The sequence below is a fragment of the Osmerus mordax genome, chromosome 11 (genome assembly GCF_038355195.1).
Source record: "Osmerus mordax isolate fOsmMor3 chromosome 11, fOsmMor3.pri, whole genome shotgun sequence".
Classification (NCBI taxonomy): Eukaryota; Metazoa; Chordata; class Actinopteri; order Osmeriformes; family Osmeridae; genus Osmerus; species Osmerus mordax.
Genome location: NC_090060.1, coordinates 17850832 through 17873530, shown reverse-complemented (window position 1 = coordinate 17873530; position 22699 = coordinate 17850832). Strand labels below are relative to the sequence as shown.

Genomic DNA, 22699 nt, shown 5'->3' with positions numbered 1-22699 from the left:
CTCTCTGTCCCACGGCAGGGCCCCCTGTCCGGGTTCGACTCTGTGTGAGAGTGTGTGTTGGAGGACCCGTTTAACCAACAGTCAAACATCTCCTGCCAGAGCTCAGCCATGAAGGGGGACTGACATGCGCTGGCCGCGTCCAGCCGGGTCAGGTGATCTCCCAGCCCGGGGATAATGTCCGCCTTGTGGATCCCAAAACCCAGGGTGCCCTTCAGCATGTCCCCAAACTCTCCCCAGAGGGACTTGGCGGTGGCCCAAGCCTCGCTGGCGACCCACTGCAGGCCGGTGATGTTGCGGCGTCGCATCTCTCTCAGGATGGAGGCGAGCTCCGGCTCACCAGAGAAGTTCAGGACGACCCTGGAGGAGGAGCCCTGGACGCAACGCAGACGCACAGCAGAGGTACGAACACAAACACATCAGGAAGCTTTTTGTGACAGGTTTGAAGACCTTGATGAACGCCAAAAACTATTTGACACTTTTTTATTAAAAACTTGTTTTCATTTGATTTCATCTGATTTAATAACTTTTTTACCTTTATTTTACCAGACAGATGAGAACGCATTGACAGGCTTAAATATTAAAGATAGCATGTGCCGCCTCACACTTTTTAACCTTTATTTTTTCCAGGCATGTCAGAAAAGAACAAACTTGTATTTACCATAACGGCCACAAATATACGCTGTAATCAGTCAGAGCCCAAATACCTATACTGTACATTTACACAAACATTTAAACACACAGTATTAGGGCTGTGCGATATACCGAATATTAGCGATAATATCACAATAATGTTTACGACAATGTAAAAATTGAAAATATCGTGAATATTGAATATAAAATAAATGATTTGCTGGTCCTTGTGTTGCTTGTGTTTTAAGATCACCGTCTGGCTCCTCACACACACACAGACACACAAACTGAAAATTGCACTCGCACAGGCACTCTCTTTTTGTCCTGTCACATAAGGACCTCTGCATGAATTGTTCTATGTGAGGTCCAGGTGCTAGCTAGCTACAACTGCTAAATACTAGCCGCAGTCAGATGTTTCCAGTGTTAACACCCTGTAATGTCAGTTGTGTTTGTCCTTTAGTAATCTGAAAATGAAAGGACACCCCATGACATTTTTTGTCTTTGTCTTTCTCCACATATTTGAACAAGATAATTTTTATTCATAAAGTTCAACAATCGGTTGATATTTCCTGTCAACACATCGTTCATGTAATGCACCTTTATTAAAACAATATGAACCATCCCCTCTGCGTTTATTAACCACTCAAAAATCATTTAGTTAGAAAGGGTTAAGAGATCCTGACTGTTCAGAGTCTGTTCCTGACGCACAACCCAGGGTGTCACCAAACAGTAATTACAGACGATGACGAAAGCCAGGGGTATAAAACCGCTCTCCTCCCAGCGCCAAGTCACTTCCAACCAGACCAGTCTGGGAAGACAGAATATCTTCTGTTCCCAGTGTGCATCACAGGTACCACCTGCTAGGGGTCTACACCACAACACACCTGTGTGTGCATCACAGGTACCACCTGCTAGGGGTCTACACCACAACACACCTGTGTGTGCATCACAGGTACCACCTGCTAGGGGTCTACACCACAACACACCTGTGTGTGCATCACAGGTACCACCTGCCAGGATGCCTCTGGTACTGTGGTGTCTCCTGTTTGTCTCTGCCTCACCTCTTCCAGGCGGCACCACCCAGCCCTCGACCCCACCACCCTGCTCCACCCACGGGGCGTTCCAGCTGCCGGGCTTCCAAGCTGCTGGAGACTTGATGATCGGGGGGATTTTCCCCCTTCACTACCGGGTGGAGCTGCCCATCACAAACTACACCTCCGCGCCCCCGAAGGCCCAGTGCCACGGGTGAGACCATCTGGGCCGTTAGGATCAAAATCCTTTTGTGTTCTTTGTTTTTCTCTCGTGGTGGGAGTCGTCTTTCAGAAAGTCTTAATTCTGTGTGTGTGTGTGTGTTCATTCCCGAGCTCTGACAAGAGGCCTGTACAGTGAGATCATGTTTCTGTAGATTAGTGTCAACGTCTCTAACAACTGTCGCCTTGTTAGATCTGTGAGGACACAGTGTGCCCAACAGACCGAGATGTGGAAATGCTGGGTTTCAAATACTATAGGAAGAGTGGTTCTGGTCCGGGTCCCATTGATAACATATTGTTGTTAGTATGTGGAATGCTGTGGGAAAAGTGATGATGGTCTGGTCATATTGTTAATGTGTTGAAGCTGTCAGGCTGTGTGTTTTAATTTCCTGGAGGGAAGCTTATGCCGTTCACAGTCTCATGACCCTTTATTGATCTCAACTGTTTCACCAGGTGGTGGTTGCTCTGCTTACACCTGAATCCCTCTTAACGTTGTTTCAACATTCTGTTTAAAGTCAGTGAAAGAGATTTTACTGTCATATGCAGATAAAACGCTTGTCATTCTGGGCAATGAAATTCAACAGCCACATAGTAGGCATTCAAATACATAAAAGAAAAAAAGAAAATGTAGATTAAAAACACTGGGCAAAGCAGCAATAATACCGAAAACAGCAAGGAATGTAGCTCCGGCAATAAAAAGTACCAAAAGCACCATAGCAGCAAAATAATTGCTAAAATAATATTACAATAACACTGGTTATGTGTACCGGAGATGTGTGTTAATATTATATTATTATATTTATATAGTACATTTTATAAATGTGAAGTGTTGGAGTGCTGATGGATCTGTTCCTTGAGTGGATGAAGGTTGCCGGTTGAGAAGCCTGAAGGCTTGAGGGGAGAAACTGAATCTCTGTTGGCTCATCTGTGTGTGTGTGTGTCTCTATCTGTGTGTCTGTGTGTGTGTTGGTATCTTTGTGTGTGTGTGTGTCGGTATATGTGTGTGTGTGTCGGTATCTGTGTGTGTGTGTCTGTATCTGTGTGTCTGTGTGTATGTCGGTATCTGTGTGTATGTGCGCCTGCACGCAAGCAGGTTTGACCCGAGAGCGTTCCGCTGGGCTCAGTCCCTGAGGCTGGCCGTGGAGCAGATCAACCAGAATCAGGAGTTTCTGCCCAACCACACGCTGGGGTACAAGATCTTCGACTCGTGTGCCACGCCCATCACGGCCCTCAGGGCGGCTCTGTCTTCGCTGAACGGACCAGGGGAGGAGAACAGCCCCCTGTGTACTGGTACCGGACGTCTGCTGGCGCTGGTCGGGGAGTCTGGTTCTTCACAGTCAATCGTCTTGTCCAGAACTCTGCAGCCGTTTAGAATCCCCATGGTGAGTTCTGGTTGGTGAACATCAGTTTGTAGATACTTCCTGTAAATGTTAGAGACTAACCATTTTTTAATAAAATGTTTTTTTTCCTGTAATTGTTAGACATTATCAGTTAGTATTTTGTGTTTAGTTCGTGGAGAATATTCTTGCGTTAACGTTAACTCGTCACGTTGTCACGTTTACTTGAGCAAGTGCTTAGAAGTATTATTAGTTTTGACAAAGAGATTATGACACTTTGAAGAGTTTGCCTTACGAACAGGTGCTCTATTCATTTACCCGACATCTATGTGTTTCTGCCCTCCAGATAAGCTACTTCTCCACCTGCTCTTGCCTCAGCAACAGGAAGGAGTTCCCAACCTTCTTCCGCGTGGTCCCCAACGACGACTACCAGGTGAAGGCCCTGGCTCGCCTGCTGCAGCAGTTTGGCTGGCGGTGGATCGGCGTGGTCCTGGAGGACCACGACTACGGACGCTTCGCCCTGCAGGGCCTGCAGAGGGAGATCCAGGGCACTGACGTCTGCCTGGCCTACAGCGAGATGATCCCCAAGGACTACAGACGCGAGCGGGTGCTGCAGATCCTGGAGGTGATGCAGACTTCCTCGGCACGTGTGGTGGTGGTGTTCTCGGGCGAGGGGGAGTTGTACCCCTTCCTACAGGAGTTTCAGAAGCAGAAGATCCCGGGGCTCCAGTGGGTGGCCAGCGAGGCGTGGGTCAGCGCCAAGGTTCTGGCGAAGGCCTTCCCCTTCCTGGATGGGACGGTGGGCTTTGCGGTCCGCGAGGGGAAGGTCCCAGGGCTCGGGGAGTTTGTGCGGAAGGTGAAGCCCGAGACATACCCCTCCAACCCCCTGGTGAGGGAGCTCTGGGGAGAGCTGTATGGCTGTGACCCCTTCCCTTCCCTGCCCCCCTCCACCACCCCCCTGCCCCCCTCCACTGCCCCTCTGCCCCTATGCACAGGTAAGGAGGTTCTCCTGGAGGAGCAGTCTGCCTACATGGACTTTTCTGGGCCCAGAGTGTCGTATAACGTGTACAAGGCTGTGTACGCCATCGCCCACTCTCTTCACAACCTCCTCAGCTGCCAGCCTGACGCAGGGCCCTTCCTCAACCAGTCATGTGCTCTCAGCAGCAACATTGACCCCTGGCAGGTATCTGTAAGAAAACTACACATATGAGGTCAATGTTCTGCCGATGTGAAACAGTTGCTGGTCTAAAAACGATTTGGTTTTTTAAATGTATTCCCTGGACAGTGTAAAGTACTACAAAACTAGTAATAGAACAGTTTCTGCGTTGTATTACATGTTACATTACCCTTGTAATGTAAGCATTGTGAAAGCATGTTGAAATGCTTTTTGGTAAAAAAGTGGTGCGCCTATGAGTTTTCTGGATTTTTTGGGACTTCCTCAAACGATCAAAGTGATACATAAACACATCCAATCACCACACAACACTAACCCTAACCCTCCCTGTGATATCTGATACTCCCTGAGGACCCCACTAATCACTTCTAATGTTTTTGACCTTATGGGACGGGAAGGGCCGGAATTTCCAAACATTAGTCAAGTCCGTCAACAATACCGAACAAAAACACAGGGAAAAACTGTTATGTAATCTAAGATTTCAGTTAAACCTGCCCTGTTTAAAAAAAAAAAAATGACTAAATGTTTCCTTTTGTAATCTTGTCATTGTGCCAGCTTCAGCACTATCTCCAGGAAGTGTCCTTCAATGCATCTGGAGAGGAGGTGAACTTTGACCTGAAAGGAGACTCCATTCCCTCCTACGACCTGATGAACTGGCAGAGAAACCCTGATGGAAACCCCCGGTTCGTGAAGGTCGGCCTGTTTGATGGAACAAAGGATTCTGGGAAGGAGCTGGTGATCCAGGAGGAGGCGATAGTGTGGGCGGGGCATCAGAGCCAGGCAAGCTGCTGTCACTGTGTGTTTACCTGCATCAGATGCCAGCTGGTCAAGTTCTGTACTGGCAGTTTTATATAAGTCTGAGCAAAAGTGTAGGTTTCTCTCTTTGGTGTTTCCTGACAGGATAGTTTGTGGTTTGATCATGAGTGAATAAGTCATGTATCACTCATTAAATCACTACTAAGAAAGAAAGTTTAATTACATTGTGTTTCCAAAGATAAAAAAACTAATGTGTCACCTCAAATCACATAAACGTCTCATTAAGATTCTGCTTTAGCACAGCCCTCTAGTGGCAGAAACACTACTCTGCTGGTGAACCTTCAGGCACAGGAATCCTGTCCATGATTCTTTCATGGAGGTTAAAGCCTCTGTCCTATAGAAACAATGTCCATAGATTCCTCACACTGAGTGGTTGGTGTTGACCTGGTGTCCCTGTCCCAGGCAGTGGTGTCTGTGTGCAGCTCCAGCTGTGCTCCAGGATCCAGGAAGGCTGTCCGTCATGGGGAGCCTCTGTGCTGCTTTGACTGTGTACCATGTGACAGCGGCAAGATCAGTAATCAGACAGGTGAACCAGCGACACAGAGGGCAGGACTGATAGCTACTGTACAGTTTAGAGATGAATCAAGTCTTTTTCTGTTTTCATGAATTTATGAAATGATTGAAATTATTTTAGATTTCAGGAAGCATATTTTCTCTCTCATTTTCTCTTTTTGTTTTCTCTTTCTCTGTCTCTTGCTCTCCCTTTATCTCCAACTCTCTCCAGATTCTATAGAGTGCACCGTTTGTCCTGAGAACTTCTGGTCGAACGACGATGGCACCATGTGCATCCCCAAGACAGTGGAGTTCCTGTCCCACGACGCCATGGGCTTGTCCCTGACGGTGATCGCTGTAGTGGGAGCCTGTCTGACCATAGCTGTCCTGGGAGTATTCCTCCACAACAGGAACACCCCCATCGTCCGCATCAACAACTCAGAGCTGAGTTTCTTCATCCTGATCTCCCTGACTCTCTGCTTCCTGTGTGCGCTGGTCTTTGTGGGGGAGCCCACTACCTGGTCCTGCATGCTGCGTCACACGGCCTTCAGCATCACCTTCTCCCTCTGCATCTCCTGCATCCTGGGCAAGACCCTGGTGGTCCTGGCTGCCTTCACCTCCACCAGGCCCGGGAACAACATCATGAGGTGGCTGGGGCCCAGGCAGCAGAGGGTCATCATCTTCAGCTGCACCCTGGTCCAGGTGATCATCTGTACAGCCTGGCTCACAGATGCCCCTCCCTTCCCCTCCAGGAACTCCCAGTACCAAAGCTCCAAGATCATTCTAGAATGCAGCGTGGGCTCCAGCCTGGCGTTCTGGTGCGTTCTGGGATACATCAGCCTCCTGGCCTGCTTGTGCTTCGTCTTGGCTTTCCTGGCCCGCAAGTTGCCCGGCAACTTCAACGAGGCCAAGTTCATCACCTTCAGCATGCTGATCTTCTGCGCCGTGTGGGTGTCGTTCATCCCCGCGTACGTCAGCTCTCCTGGGAAGTACGCCGACGCAGTGGAGACCTTTGCCATCCTGGCCTCCAGTTACGGCCTGCTCTTCTGCCTGTTCGCTCCCAAGTGTTTCATCATCCTCCTGAGGCCTGAGCAGAACACCAAACAGCATCTCATGGGGAAGAAATAAAACACACCTTTCCTGCTAGCGAGTTTAATAAGGAAATATTTATATAAAATATATACATATAAAATCATTTATAACTTATTACTTGGTTTCCTTGGTTTCTGATCGCTCACTACTTAGTTACTGAATGAGAAACACATGATTTTGTCAACAAACTCAACAAAAACAATAACGAACGTAACAACCATCACATTTCGGGAAACCAGTGACCCGCATTACGGAAAATTGTCAGGTCGTCTGTTGTTCAGTTCTAAACTCTGGGGGATCACGTATATTAACAACACGTGTCCAGTAAAGTAGCAACCAATCTGTTTCCTTCGGCGGTAATGAGATGCAGAAAGCGCCAGTGGATCTATAAAACCTCTCAGGACTTTCCGTGTGTCAGTTGGGGGGTGAGGCGTGTGTGAGGCCTGTGTGAGGATGACTCTCCTCTTAGTGTGGTGTCTCCTGTCCCCCTGCCTGGTCTCCTTCCTCATCCAAATGTCTGCCTCTCCCCTGTTGCCCACGGCCTCTCCCCCGGCCTCGGCCCCAGCCTCCGTGTGCTCTCTGCAGAATGACTTTGCGCCAGGGTTTGTGGCCGAGGGAGACTATGTGATTGGAGGGATATTTCCCCTGCACTACAACCAGGAGATGCCTGACATTAACTACACCTACAAACCTGCAGCCGTCAAGTGTAACGGGTGAGTGGGGAGGGGGATGAGTCTGCAGCCTGGGCTCCCTGGCTGAGGTGTAACGGGTGAGTCTGCAGCCTGGGCTCCCTGGCTGAGGTGTAACGGGTGAGTCTGTAGCCTGGGCTTCCTGGCTGAGGTGTAACAGGTGAGTCTGCTGCCTGGGCTCCCTGGCTGAGGTGTAACGGGTGAGTCTGTAGCCTGGGCTTCCTGGCTGAGGTGTAACGGGTGAGTCTGCAGCCTGGGCTTCCTGGCTGAGGTGTAACGGGTGAGTCTGCTGCCTGGGCTCCCTGGCTTGGGGAGGCTGGGAAGACACAGAGCATTCTGACTCGTTGATTGTGCCTTTTTTTGTTATTATAATTTTTTTTACTACTGCCTCGTTACGGATTTTAATATGTCATCCTCAACTTTTTCTGTGTGTGTGTTACTGTATATGTGTGTCTGTGTGTATGTCGGTATCTGTGTGTGTGTGTGCACCTGCACGCGAACAGGTTTGACCCCAGAGCGTTCCGTTGGGCTCAGACCCTGAGGCTGGCCGTGGAGCAGATCAACCAGAACCAGGAGGCTGCCCTGGCTGTGCTGAACAGCCCCAGCCAGGCCCAGCCCTCCACCTGCTCCGGAGCCTCTCTCCTGGCCGTGGTGGGAGAATCCGGCTCCGCTCAGTCCATCGTGGTGTCTGGAATCCTGGAGCCTTTCAGAATCCCCATGGTAGGGTTCTGGAAATCAAGGTTCTAACAAAGGAGATCAAAAGGGGTTCTAACCTAAACTTCTAAAGACTGTTCTAACTAAAGATGACATTAGACGACATGTTCAAATAACAAACATAATAATAAAGAAGGTGTTCAAAGGAGTTCTATCCTAAATTTCTCAAGACTGTTCTAACAAAAGGTGACTTCAGTTCTGTATCGTTCTAAGGACGATTTTCACAAAGGTGTTTTAACAAAGGAGTTAAGTCAAAGGTTCAAATTCAGGTCAAATTACGACTTTTATTCTTTAACGCAGTTAGAAGGGGAGAATTATCAAGATACATTTTGAATGAGAAATTATTTGATAATGAAATGTAGCGATAGGAACTTGTTTGTGCCTCCTGAGCTTTGTACCCTGTCTTGTGTGTGTGTGTGTGAGTGTGTGTGTGTGAGTGAGAGTGTTGCTGTACCTGTAACTGTGGCGTCACTCCTCAGATCAGCTACTTCTCATCGTGTGCGTGCCTCAGCGACAGGAGAAAGTACCCCACGTTCTTCAGAGTCATCCCCAACGATGACTACCAGGTGAGGGGGGGCTTCCAGGTGAGAGGGGGGCTTCCAGGTGAGGGGGGGCTTCCAGGTGAGGGGGGGCTTCCAGGTGAGGGGGGGGCTTCCAGGTAAGGGGGGGCTTCCAGGTGAGGGGGGGCTTCCAGGTGAGGGGGGCTTCCAGGTGAGAGGGGGGCTTCCAGGTGAGAGGGGGGCTTCCAGGTGAGGGGGGGGCTTCCAGGTAAGGGGGGGCTTCCAGGTGAGGGGGGCTTCCAGGTGAGAGGGGGGCTTCCAGGTGAGGGGGGGGCTTCCAGGTAAGGGGGGGCTTCCAGGTGAGGGGGGCTTCCAGGTGAGAGGGGGGCTTCCAGGTGAGGGGGGGGCTTCCAGGTAAGGGGGGGCTTCCAGGTGAGGGGGGGCTTCCAGGTGAGGGGGGCTTCCAGGTGAGAGGGGGGCTTCCAGGTGAGGGGGGGCTTCCAGGTGAGGGGGGCTTCATAACCTAGTCACTGGATGTCTCCAGAGAACCCAATATCAGTTGAATTTTACTTATTTGTCATGAAGGTTATTGTTATTCTTGTTATTCTTCTTTGTGTTGTTTGTTTTATTATGATCTCTGTGCGGAAGCTTAATGTGCTTCTGAGAGAACAGATTTGAATGATTCTTGTTGGCCTCAAACTGTCTTAGTGTCCTAGTTCCATATACAACGAATGGTCGGTCAACGCTTTACATTAAGGTTATATAACTACCATGTAACTGCATAGCAGCAGGGAGTCAGATGGCTGAGCGGTTAAGGAATCGGGCTATTACTCAGAAGTTTTCCGGTTCGATTCCCAGCCGTAGCCAAAATACGTTGTTTCCTTGGGCAAGGCACCCTACTTGCCTCGGGGGGAATGTTCCTGTACTTACTGTTAGTCGCTCTGGATAAGAGCGTCTGCTAAATGACTAAATGTAATGTATGCGTGCAAATTTGTGTGTGTCTCCAGGTGAAAGCCATGGCCCAGCTGCTGGTGCGTTTCGGGTGGAGGTGGGTGGGGGTGGTGCGGGGCGACCATGCGTACGGACGCTTCGCCCTGCAGGGCCTTCTGAGGGAGCTGAGCAGCACGGAGGTTTGTGTGGCCTACCAGGAGATGATCCCCCTGCTGTACGACAGAGACAAAGCCCTGGAGATCATGCAGGTAGACACGCTCGCACACACCTGCTGGGAGGGACGGCTGGGGAGGAGCCCAGGGGACAGGGCCCTGGACTCTGTTCCTGTTCCAGGGGACAGGGCCCTGGACTCTGTTCCTGCTCCAGGGGACAGGGCCCTGGACTCTGTTCCTTGGCCCTGGGCAGGTTCCTGCTCCAAGATCAGTTAAAAATGTTACGCTTGTCTTTTTTCTGTTGCTGTTTTGTTTGTGTCTCCTTCGATGTTGTTTGTTCAAGATCAGAAGTAAAAAAATTTTTTTAGACAACTCCTTCTTTTCTGCTACGTTATCCTCCCTCTCCCCTTCCTCCTCCCTGTCCTGCTCCTCCCCATCTATCTCCCTTCTTACCCCCTCTTCTTCCTCTTCCTTCCCTCCTCCCCATCTATACCCCCCCAGGTCATGCGTACCTCCAGAGCCAGGGTGGTGGTGGTGTTCTCTGCTGAGGGGGAGATGACTCCCTTCCTCAGGGACTACATGGAGCAGAACATCACAGGGATCCAGTGGGTGGCCAGCGAGGCCTGGGTCACGGCCTCCGTCTTCACGGCCAGCGAGTACTACCCCTTCCTGGGGGGCACCATAGGCTTTGGCATCCGGCAAGGCTCCATCCCCGGCCTGGAGGGCTACCTGCGGGAGGTGAACCCCCAGAGATACCCCTCCAACCCCCTGGTGACGGAGCTGTGGGAGGCTCTCTACGGCTGCACCCCCTCCCCTTCCTCATCCACCCCCTCTTCCTCCTCTTCGCTCCCCCTCTGCACAGGACAGGAAGTTCTCCTGGAGCAGCACTCTGCCTACATGAACACCTCCAGTCCCAGGGTGGCCTATAACGTGTACAAGGCTGTGTACGCCATCGCCCACTCTCTCCACAACCTCCTCAGCTGCAAGCCTGGCGCAGGGCCCTTCCTCAACCAGTCATGTGCTCTCAGCGGCAACATTCACCCCTGGCAGGTAGGCCTTTCGCCCTGCACAGCACATGGACGTTGTTGTCGTTTAGCAGACACTTACATCCATAGCAACGTACAAATAGTGCATGTAGGAGGTACAGGAGAAGATCAAGGATTCAGATGTGTGCTGTTCTAACAGTGTTTCGGTGGTTAGTCAAGGAATGGTCTGTATTTACAAGGTCTGACGTCTGTTTGAACATGCATGCAATAGACTTTCATAGTAACAGACTACACTGTTATTTATTTGTCTTTTAATTATATTTTTCTTAAGCTCCAGCACTATCTCCAAGAAGTCGCCTTTTCCATTTCCAGCCAGCAGGTGAACTTTGACCTGAAAGGAAATTCCATTCCGTACTTTGACATCATCAACTGGCAGAGGGGCAGCGACGGGAAGATCGAGTTTGTCAACGTCGGCTTGTTCGACGGAACAAAGGATTCTGGGAAGGAGCTGGTGATCCAGGAGGAGGCGATAGTGTGGGCGGGGCATCAGAGCCAGGCAAGCTGCTGTCACTGTGTGTTTACCTGCATCAGATGCCAGCTGGTCAAGTTCTGTAGGGTCAGGTGGAGGTGAGTCAGGGGAATCAGGAAGTGAAGCTTCTTTTAGGGGTTGGCCTGATAGCTCAGAGACCTAACATGTCACTCATGATAGTAATGATGCTAGAGGAAGGATGGTAATAGTAAATATATATGTATATAGTAATATATAATAGTAAGACATAATAATACCTTATTTTTCGGAAAATAAGCTGCATTTTCTATAAACCGCATCCCACCAGAATGGGAGCTTTGTGTTTCTAAATCTGAGTATAAACCGCACTGGAATATATGCCGCACTTGATACGGGAACAATGATACCAAGCAATGCACGAGTATAGGCGATCTTACAGCATGCCGTTGTGTAACACACTTCGAAAAGGAAAAGAAGTCAGTGCTTAATGTATGTTTTATATTGCCCGGGAATTAACTAATATTTACCTTTAGTTCTAAATGCTGTGAGTTCTAAATATTTACGACAGTCCCCAAAGCGTAAGTCATTTTTCCGAAACGGGATCTAGCTAGCTTTAGTTAGCTTCTGGGCTAAGTTAGCTAGCATAATACTCGTAGCAACGCTACTACCATGCTAGTGTTACTTGGTAGCCTTTTCATTAGTACATTTTGAAGCCATACTAAAGCATTTGTGGCATAGTTTTTGTCCATCGCTACTCCTTAACGAGTTAAATAGCATTCATGAAAACAGTGTTTATACTGTTGTTTTGTTATAAAAACTTGCTATAAACTGCACCGAAATATAAGCCTCACCACCACAAGAAAAATGTAAAATCGGGGTATAAACCTTTGGCTTTATTTCCGAAAAATACGGTATGCATAACAACGGATAAAGGTAATAACGACGCAATGCTAATGATGGTAATTATGATTAATGGTAATATTAATAATATACATATATTATAATATACAATATTAATAATTAAGTATTTATAATATCCACAGTACTGAAAAATTTATTAATATAGCAGACATAGGGAGGAGAATTTCAACCTGCAATCTCTTAATCTGCACTCAAACGCTCTAACCACTGAGCTGCTCCCATCCAACCACAGTATCCCCCTCACTGTAGAAAGCTTTGAGTGGGTTTGTGACATCTGTGTGGTATTCCTGAGTTTGTGTTGTGTTCAGGAGCTACTGTTGTGGTGTCCCTGTCCCAGGCAGTGGTGTCTGTGTGCAGCTCCAGCTGTGCTCCAGGATCCAGGAAGGCTGTCCGTCATGGGGAGCCTCTGTGCTGCTTTGACTGTGTACCATGTGACAGCGGCAAGATCAGTAATCAGACAGGTGAACCAGCGACACAGAGGGCAGGACTGATACCTACTGTACAGTTTAGAGATGAATCAAGTCTTTTTCTGTTTTCATGAATGAAATTATTAAAATGTTATTAGATTTCAGGAAGCAAATTATTTATTTCTCATTTTCTCTTTTTGTTTTCTCTTTCACTCTCTCTTTCTCTGTCTCTCTCTCTTCCCTTTATCTCCAACTCTCCAGATTCTATAGAGTGCACCGTTTGTCCTGAGGACTTCTGGTCGAACGACGATGGCACCAGTTGCATCCCAAAGACAGTGGAGTTCCTGTCCAACGACACCATGAGCTTGTCCCTGACGGTGATCGCCGTAGTGGGAGCCTGTCTGACCATAGGTGTGCTGGGAGTCTTCCTCCACAACAGGAACACCCCCATCGTCCGCATCAACAACTCAGAGCTGAGTTTCTTCATCTTGATCTCCCTGACTCTCTGCTTCCTGTGTGCGCTGGTCTTTCTGGGGGAGCCCACTACCTGGTCCTGCATGCTGCGTCACACGGCCTTCAGCATCACCTTCTCCCTCTGCATCTCCTGCATCCTGGGCAAGACCCTGGTGGTCCTGGCTGCCTTCACCTCCACCAGGCCCGGGAACAACATCATGAGGTGGCTGGGGCCCAGGCAGCAGAGGGTCATCATCTTTGGCTGCACCCTGGTCCAGGTGATCATCTGTACAGCCTGGCTCACAGATGCCCCTCCCTTCAGGGTGTCAATCACAGACGTGGACTACAAGCCGCCAATCCTGCGCGTGCGTGGGCTGACCCCGGGTGATAGGGCCAAGATCATTCTAGAATGCAGCGTTGGCTCCAGCCTGGCGTTCTGGTGCGTTCTGGGATACATCAGCCTCCTGGCCTGCCTGTGCTTCATCTTGGCCTTCCTGGCCCGCAAGTTGCCCGGCAACTTCAACGAGGCCAAGTTCATCACCTTCAGCATGCTGATCTTCTGCGCCGTGTGGGTGTCGTTCATCCCGGCGTACGTCAGCTCTCCTGGGAAGTACGCCGACGCAGTGGAGACCTTTGCCATCCTGGCCTCCAGTTACGGCCTGCTCTTCTGCCTGTTCGCTCCCAAGTGTTTCATCATCCTCCTGAGGCCTGAGCAGAACACCAAACAGCATCTCATGGGGAAGAAATAAAACACACCTTTCCTGTTAGCTAGTTTAATAAGTCAACAAAAGGAAAACTATTTAAAGTTCTAATCATTTATTTGAAATATATTAGTAAATGTTATTTCAGATGTAATGTTTAAATATGAAGTATATTATTTACTGACTTTCATTGTAAACTGCCACAAAGAAATAAAATATATTAGAGATTTTTGTGTTTCTTGTTGTGCATGTGTAACCGATGTGAATTGGTTTTACTCACTCCTCAGGTATAAATACAGTCCACGGTGACAAGCTAGCTTATCTATCTACTATTCTATCTATTCTATCCACTACTACATGTACAGCAAGGACTACAGCTACACTGTTCAGCCCCAGTCCTTGGAGTGCACAGGGAGGTCAGTTACATGATGAGGGACTTATGCAAGAACAAAGACTGTTTAGGGAACAAATGTAATGTGTGTGTGTGCTGTATGTAAATGTATACAACTTGTACAATATTATATCCACATGCAGGCACTAGGTAAGTAACCATCTTCTTTTGCAGACTGAAGCTCCATCAAAAGATCTCCTAGCTCTCTTAGCTTGAGGTAGTCTTTGGTAGGCTGCGACCTTTGGAAAATGGTCTAATTTCTTGAAGAGCGCATCTTCGATTACCTCTGGTGAGGCGTAGCACTCCGCTAATCTATCCCTGGCCTTTTTAAGTGCTGCATTGGGATTACTGATGTGCGCTGATCTTATTCGTTTTACGTGTTGGATAAAATTCTTACGCAGCCACTTCGTTAGTAGGTCCAGCTCCTCGCTTGCCGAAAGGTACCTCTGATGGCGTTAAGGAAGCTTGACTGCCATGCTCTAAAGCTCTCAGGGCTATCATCAAACTGAGTGAATCCTGTATTTACAAGCTCACGACATGCTAGGTACTTGGCGAAATCTAGCATGGCTGGAGCTTGATATGTAGGAGACAAGCCTAAGTCAAGTTGGGCAGCTGGGGATCTGCAGGGTGGCTGTGCGGTCCTGGGTCAGACCATTGTAGGTTTGGAGAGACCTGAGTGGAGATAGCTGCATGTCTGAAGTCTGACGACAGAACCACAGGTTCAGGCTTATGGCATGGGATTTATTAATATGGGGTGTTACCTATGTAATAGTACTGTCATTAGTGTGTAGTGGAGATGGGCCTTTGACACCATCAGGAGGCGTATGGTTGGTATGAAGCATAGCTTGTTCTTGAACATACTCCCTCGTGCGTTCTGCAATATCTTTCTGAGATACAGATTTATTGTTTTTATTGTAAGGAACTCCTCCTCCTTCAAATTCCACCGCTGCCTCTTAAGCTTCTGCCTGGGCTATAGCTGCGGCCGCTTCTCTATGCAGCATCAATGCTCCCAGTTCAGCATCCAGTGTAGCCTTTTCCATCTTCAACTTAACTTCCTTTTCAGCAAATGAGGTGCGTGCACGTGCTGCTTCTGCCCTAGCACGGGCCCTTGCAGCTTCCCTAGCTGTTGATGAAGATCTTGAGCTAGCCTGAGAGACACTGACGTTTTATCCGCTTTCTTCCATCGTTTAATTTCGATTGAGTTGCAACGATGTTAAATAACTAGCTGGTCAATTGCTTTTTGACTGTACTGTCCTCCTTAAGGTGTATGTAACCAGAATTAGACAGACAGCCAAACTCCTATCACTGACGGCACGAGAGTCAGGAATTAGCCTACTAGCTCCAGATTTATTCAGTTCGGTGGGCAAAATGACAAAGGAGTGAAACTGTAAAAAATGTGGGTTGTATATAAGCAAACAAAATACAATGGCGTTGTATATCAGAAGATGCTACTAAATTAACATTTTAAGTAGGAAACGTACACCATACAAAAATGCTTCATTAGCCGTTAAACAGGCAATATGGGCTGGGCTGCTTATCGATAACAGCACAGAAAAGTGACTTAGAAAAAACACAATTGACGTATGATATACGTTTATATTTTAGGATGAACTTAAAATGAAACTCAATACTCACAAGCAATGCTTACCCACGGCAAAACAACATAGCTTCGGAACTCGATCTGTATGTTACGTGAGGCGAATTTCCAACTGAAACTAAAAAGCTGCCTGGTAAATAAACCACTGGCCAGCAGGGGGCACTAGAAACAAGCGCGGCTTACATTTAAAGTTAAGGCAGAACAGTGTACAAGGCGGTGTACGCTGTCGCCCACACCATCCACCGCCTCGTCAGTGAGGACCACGCCAACGGCACCGCTCGATGTGACAAACACAGCTCTGTCCAGCCAGAACAGGTAGTCTACATGAACTTCATGACTATGATGCTATCTGAAACATTCATTCATTACATTGATTTATGAGACTTGGATGGGCCTGTTGTTGCCAGAAATTCTGAACTGTTTCAAATTAATTTGAATGACTGATTGATTGATTTCCCCCCCTCTGTCTCATCACAACTCACTCCTCTCTCATCTGTCATGGCTACTGTGTTCTACCGTAACCGAGCAACGCCGATCATCAGGGCCAACAACTCCTGGCTCTCTTTTCTGTTCATCACCTTCAGCATGTTGATATTCTGTGCTGTCTGGATCACCTTTATCCCAGCTTATGTCAGCTCTCCTGGGAAGGTGACCGTAGCGGTGGAGATCTTTGCCATCCTGTCTTCTGCATACGGGTTGTTGATTTGCATTTTTGCGCCAAAGTGTTACATTATTTTCATCAAACCAGAACACAATACTAAGAAACATATGATGCGTAAAACTCTCCAAGGAAAGTGATTTAAAGCTCAAAATAGGTCATGCACCCTCAGTCTGTATGGTTATGTAGGCTGATCTGTGATAGTGTTACGACTTCATGTTGCTGCTTTTGGTGTCCGTTTGCTTTTAGTCTTTTTCAAAGCCATGCTGTAATAAATCACTCATCATAACATCACTGGTTTTATTAAAAAATACATCTCTGCTTTTTAGAATAGAAATTTACGGAAGCCTTGAAGGGAAAGTGAAAATCACATTTTTAAGAGAATGAAAAAGGATGAATTATGTAAACAGTTGATATTATCCTATTGTCATCTTACAAGAAGTCAAGAATGCTCTCAGGTCAAACGGGTCAGTCATAATATTTATAGAGACAGTTCTTACAGTAACATCACTAGTATCACTTGTTACAATAACATCGGTTGTATCAGTTGCTACAGTAACATTAGCTGGCACTGACATCCGGCGTCACATGATGATTACTTCCGCATCATCTGTTTCCTGTTGTTCTTCTCCGGTTTCAGCATGACAACGTAGCACTTGGGCGCGAAAATACACAGCAGAAGGCCGAAGGTGGAGGCCAGGATGGCGAAGATGTGCACAGCCACCGTGTACTTCCCAGCCGTGCTCACGTACACAGGGATGAACGTGACCCACACTGCAAAGAAGATCAGCATGCTGAAGGTGATTAGCTTGGCCTCGTTGAAGTTGTCTGGGAGTTTCCTGGCCAGGAAGGCCAGGAGGAGGCAGAGGGAGGCCAGCAGGCCGATGTATCCCAGAACGCACCAGAAGCCGATCTCCGACCCCACGGCACACTCCAGTATGATGACGGCACCGAGGTAGGCGGTGTTGCGGTTGGCGTGCGGGGGGGTGGTGAGGAGCCAGATTATACAGATCAGTCCCTGGGGAGAGGAGAGATGCACTTTGATCAGTCCAGAGGTTTACTGTCATAGTTTTGTGTTGTTAGGTTACCAACAGGCCTAAACAAAAAATCTACAGATGTTTTTATTTATTTTTCTGCGATTATTCAGGTTGAAAATTTGCGGAATTCTACTGAATGATTCTTTGGTGTATTGTGGAACTTTTTTTGCCACTGGAAGCATGATTCTAACTGAGGTTGATGTGTATGAAGTTCCCTCTATCCATCATTCCTTACAGTTTACAGTTTAACAGATTATCAGGTTAAGGATTTGAGTTTAGGAGGAGAACAAGTACTTTTCCACCTCAGTATTGCTACTTTCCTTTGAAAGCAGAACCACTAATGAGACAGACTGTACCTGGATGGCAGTGCACACCAGAACACTGGCTTTCTGCTGGGTGGGGCCAAACCACTTCATGACATCACTTCCTGGCAGGGTGGCCCTGAAGGCAATCAACACCACAGCAGTCTTGGCCAGGAGGCAGGAAATGCAGAGGGCAAAACTGATCCCAAACGCTGGGTACCGCACACGGCACAGCCAATCAGAGGGCTCGCCGATGAACAGGAGACTAATGAGGAAGCAGATGCAGAGGAAGAGGAGGAGCAGGAAGCTGAGCTCCATGTTGTTGCCGCGGACGACGGGGGTGTGTCTGTGGCTGAGGAACACGGCCAGCACAGACAGGGAGGAGCCGGCTCCTAGCAGAGACACGCAGCACAAGACCACGCCCATGGGCTCGTGGTAGGACAGGAAGTCCACCATCTTGGGGACACAGTCGTCCCTGCCTGCGTTGGGCCAGCTGTCCTCTGAGCAGTGGATGCAGTTTAAGGAATCTGGAAACGAATCGTGGGAAATTGGATAGTTTGTATTGCTCTCATTGACCAACAAGCCACTGACGACATTAAAGTGCATAATAATACATTTATAATAAAAAAATGTACTCATTATTTATTTATTATTAAAGTATCTATTAAAACATTATTAAAATTGGTTGGATTTCCCAAGACCTGATTCTATACATACTGTTTATAATCATGCATTATGAATTCAGCCCTCACCGGTGTGGTTGCTGACCTCCCCGTCAGAACAGGGGATGCAGTCGAAGCAGCACACTGGCTGCCCCTTCCTGTTGGCCAATCGGGTGCCAGGAGGGCAGCTCTCACTGCACACAGAGCGAGCTGCCTGAGGGTTAAAGGTCAACCGCTAAGACTCATGGGACAGCTAAGCTGTACAGCGACCGTCTAGCAGGTATCTTCACTTAAGGTCATAATCTTGGACACTGTGACCTATGTCTGACACAAAACATTATCAGTTGTTCCAATCGCCATGTTGATTAATACACTTCAACAAAACATTAAATGGCTCATCTCATGTGAACCAGAAACTCATATGAACTATCTTCCTAGAAGGCAGCGGTATCCTGCATGTTGTTTTCAATGTGTGACTTTTAGTAGTAGCCTCAGTGTGTCCTGTAGTTTATAAACAGCAGCCGGCACATTGACCTGAAGTGTGACAAGTGTGAGCAGGACTACAAGTACCAGCCTGATGAGCAAACGCAGTTTCAAACCCCTTCTTGAACCACCACACACCTGTTGGCCGACGGGCCACTGAATAGCTGAGTCATTTATGACCAGTTCCTGCTCATCAACCAATAAGGCGTTATAGAAGCCCACTTTAACCAATCGCAGGGAGCCATCGGGACCCTTGTGCCAGTTCATGAGGTCGTAGGAGGCTATGGGGTCGCCGTTGTCATCGAATCTGACCTCCTCCCCCAGAGTGGAGAACTTCACCCTCCTCATGTAGTGCAGCAACTAAGGGAGAGACACAATCGAGGGAGAGAGAAAATAAACACATTGTCGCACGTGAAAATGTTTTATGTCAAATATCGATTTGAGGAAAATAGTCTGGAACTTAACAGTGGACCTAACCAGGAGTCGTAGGGATAGTTAAGTTAAAGGTAGCCTGAAGTCACACTCATCCACACACACACACACACACACATACTCAACCACACACACACACATACTCAACCACACACACACACCTGCCATGGTTTGAAATCCTTCAGGTCCCCACAGGTCCCATTGAAGAAGGGACCTTGCCCCCTAACGCAGTTCCCCATGTCATGCAGGGCGTGGGTGATGAGGTAAACAGCCTTGTAGACGTTGTACGACACCCTGAGGTCCGTCACGTCAGAGTAGGCAGAGTAGACATCCGATAACCTCTCTGTCCCACGGCAGGGCCCCCTGTCCGGGTTCGACTCTGTGTGAGAGTGTGTGTTGGAGGACCCGTTTAACCAACAGTCAAACATCTCCTGCCAGAGCTCAGCCATGAAGGGGGACTGACATGCGCTGGCCGCGTCCAGCCGGGTCAGGTGATCTCCCAGCCCGGGGATAATGTCCGCCTTGTGGATCCCAAAACCCAGGGTGCCCTTCAGCATGTCCCCAAACTCTCCCCAGAGGGACTTGGCGGTGGCCCAAGCCTCGCTGGCGACCCACTGCAGGCCGGTGATGTTGCGGCGTCGCATCTCTCTCAGGATGGAGGCGAGCTCCGGCTCACCAGAGAAGTTCAGGACGATCCTGGAGGAGGAGCCCTGGACGCAACGCAGACGCACAGCAGAGGTACGAACACAAACACATCAGGAAGCTTTTTGTGACAGGTTTGAAGACCTTGATGAACGCCAAAAACTATTTGACACTTTTTTATTAAAAACTTGTTTTCATTTGATTTCATCTGATTTAATAACTTTTTTACCTTTATTTTACCAGACAGATGAGAACGCATTGACAGGCTTAAATATTAAAGATAGCATGTGCCGCCTCACACTTTTTAACCTTTATTTTTTCCAGGCATGTCAGAAAAGAACAAACTTGTATTTACCATAACGGCCACAAATATACGCTGTAATCAGTCAGGGCCCAAATACCTATACTGTACATTTACACAAACATTTAAACACACAGTATTAGGGCTGGGCGATATACCGAATATTAGCGATAATATCACAATAATTTTGACAAAAATGTCAAATTTGAAAATATCGTGAATATTGAATATAAATATATAATTTTTTTTTTTCTGCTGGTCCTTGTGTTGCTTGTGTTCTCTGTCTGGCTCTGGCTCCTCTGTGTTCACACACACACACACACACACACACACACACACACACACACACACAGACACACACACAGACACACACAGACACACACACACAGACACACACACACACACAGACACACACACACACACACACACAAACTGAAAACTGCACTTGCTCAGGCACTCTCTTTGCTCTCTTTTTGTCCTGTCACATAAGGACGTCTGCATGAATTGTTCCATGTGAGGTCCATTTTGTCAAGTTGCAAGTACCATGTTATGGCAACTGCTTAAATTTGCAATACACATTTTGTACTTTGTAACAATAGCTGTTGTATCTAAATTGTTTTTGTTGTTTTCCAAAGGAGGCAAAAGAAAATCATGTTTTTTAATAATTTAAATGCAAATGAAAACATATCGAGATATATATTGAATATCCAAACAAATTTGCCAATATCGAGATATCAAATTTTTTATATATCACCCAGCCCTACACAGTATACATCATGTGTGTACCTGAATGACGTCCACCAGCTCATCCAACGGCCTGTCTGTCAGCACCACAGGGTAGAAGTGGACGTAGGCGGGACACACACCAAACTGCTCGGCTGCCTGGAGGAACAGCTGGATGGCGAAGCGTGCGTAGGCGGACTCCACCCCGATCACGCCCACCCAGGTCCAGCCGAAGTAGTGCACCAGGCGTGCCAGGGCCCGGATCTGGAAGGCATCGCTCGGCATCGTCCGCATGAACGTGGGGAACTTGCTCTGGTCGCTCAGACAGCTGCAGGAGGCAAAGTAGCTCACCTGGAGGCAGAGAGGCAGGGTTAGGGACACCTGGAGGCAGAAAGGCAGGGTTAGGGACACATGGAGGCAGAGAGGCAGGGTTAGGGACACCAGGAGACAGAGAGGCAGGGTTGGGGTAACCTGGAGGCAGAGAGGCAGGGTTAGGGACACCAGGAGGCAGAGAGGCAGGGTTATAGTGACCTCAAGATAGAGAGGCAGAGAGACAAGGTTATGTTCATCTGGGGGGGGAGAGGCAGGGTTAGAATGACCTCAAGACGAGTTGGAGATACATTACTACTCTCATTATGACCATGTTCATCTTCCAGATGAATCCTATTTCCATAAACATTTTATCACAGTATGCAGACAGTAGCAGTGGAACACCTATCCTCTCTGGTCTCACCAGGGGGATGTTGAAGGAACCTAGAGTTCTTAACAAGGCCATGGAGACTCCAGAGCCAGCGTCGCCTATGATGACAGGTGACCGAGCTTTGTGTGCAGCTGAACATCCAAGACCATGTCTGGTCCCTGGACCGGGACTAGGACTAGGATCCAAGCCTGAGTCAGGCAGATCGGCGCCCCCAGAAGCCCTGGCTGTCTCTGGCTTGCCGTTGACCAGGAACAGGGCCTCCTGGAGGGACGTGTGCACGTCGTCACAGCTGTCCCTGATGTGGAAGCCCAGTTTCAGCTGAGGGAGCAGGTCCTCGCGCTGGTTGATCTCTCTCACGGCGAACGCCATGGTCTGCATCCAGCGCAGGGCTCGCGGACTGAAGCTGGAACACAAACACGGAGACATACACTTAGTAGAGAATTCAAACGTCCGCAAGGCGCACTGGGTGTGGATGTAACAGTCTGTCTGGCTGGGTGAACGACTACAAAACAGATTTCACACTTTCCCGTACTAAACTGCACACAATTAACCTAACCTCTCTGCTCTACTTACTACTTATAAGTGTGCGGTTGCGGTTTCCATTGAAAGGAAAGAACAGGAGAGACGGGACTGTTGTGGAGAGGGAACAAGCCTCCGATGACCAGATCTCCCTCCTCGTAGAGGCTGCCAGTCTCCTCCAAGCCCAGGAAGGAGCACCGGTCCTGGGACACCACAGAGCACAGCTGGCCCACCAGGAGACGAACCCCGAGCACCAAGAGCTTGGCTCCCAGGCACGTCATGGCTACTGAGGCTCTACTCAAGGATAGCTGCTCTGTGATTGTAAAAATTGTGAAAAAAACGAATCCTTTTGTGTTTCTTTTCTTCTGAGGATGTGGCTGTGCCTGTTGTAAAGGTGGACTGAACTACCAGGCTTAACGCTACAGAGAGGAAACTAAGTAAGACTGTCTGTACCACAGCCCCTTTCTTTATACTGTGGG

The 22699-nt window shown here is 48.3% G+C and overlaps 3 protein-coding genes across 3 annotated transcripts; 2 read left to right on the top strand and 1 right to left on the bottom strand.

The window, feature by feature from the left end:
* Positions 1-1372: 1372 nt before the first annotated feature.
* On the top strand, positions 1373-6827 carry LOC136951350 (extracellular calcium-sensing receptor-like). Its single transcript, XM_067245703.1, has 7 exons — positions 1373-1388; positions 1701-1875; positions 2974-3262; positions 3564-4400; positions 4947-5175; positions 5614-5733; positions 5932-6827. Exons 1-7 carry the CDS (start codon positions 1373-1375, stop codon positions 6825-6827), a joined length of 2562 nt encoding a protein of 853 aa, XP_067101804.1.
* A 477-nt stretch (positions 6828-7304) lies between these two features.
* Positions 7305-13821, top strand: LOC136951349 (extracellular calcium-sensing receptor-like). The gene is made up of 8 exons (XM_067245702.1): positions 7305-7504; positions 7984-8200; positions 8674-8760; positions 9702-9893; positions 10299-10847; positions 11115-11343; positions 12554-12673; positions 12881-13821. The coding sequence occupies exons 1-8, from the start codon at positions 7305-7307 to the stop codon at positions 13819-13821; spliced, it is 2535 nt and encodes an 844-aa protein (XP_067101803.1).
* Positions 13822-17014: 3193 nt separating this feature from the next.
* Positions 17015-22501, bottom strand: LOC136951382 (extracellular calcium-sensing receptor-like). The gene is made up of 8 exons (XM_067245740.1): positions 22278-22501; positions 21735-22104; positions 21065-21352; positions 19497-20045; positions 19042-19263; positions 18511-18634; positions 17813-18285; positions 17015-17437 (listed from the first exon to the last, which is right to left on the bottom strand). The coding sequence occupies exons 1-8, from the start codon at positions 22499-22501 to the stop codon at positions 17015-17017; spliced, it is 2673 nt and encodes an 890-aa protein (XP_067101841.1).
* Positions 22502-22699: the final 198 nt, after the last annotated feature.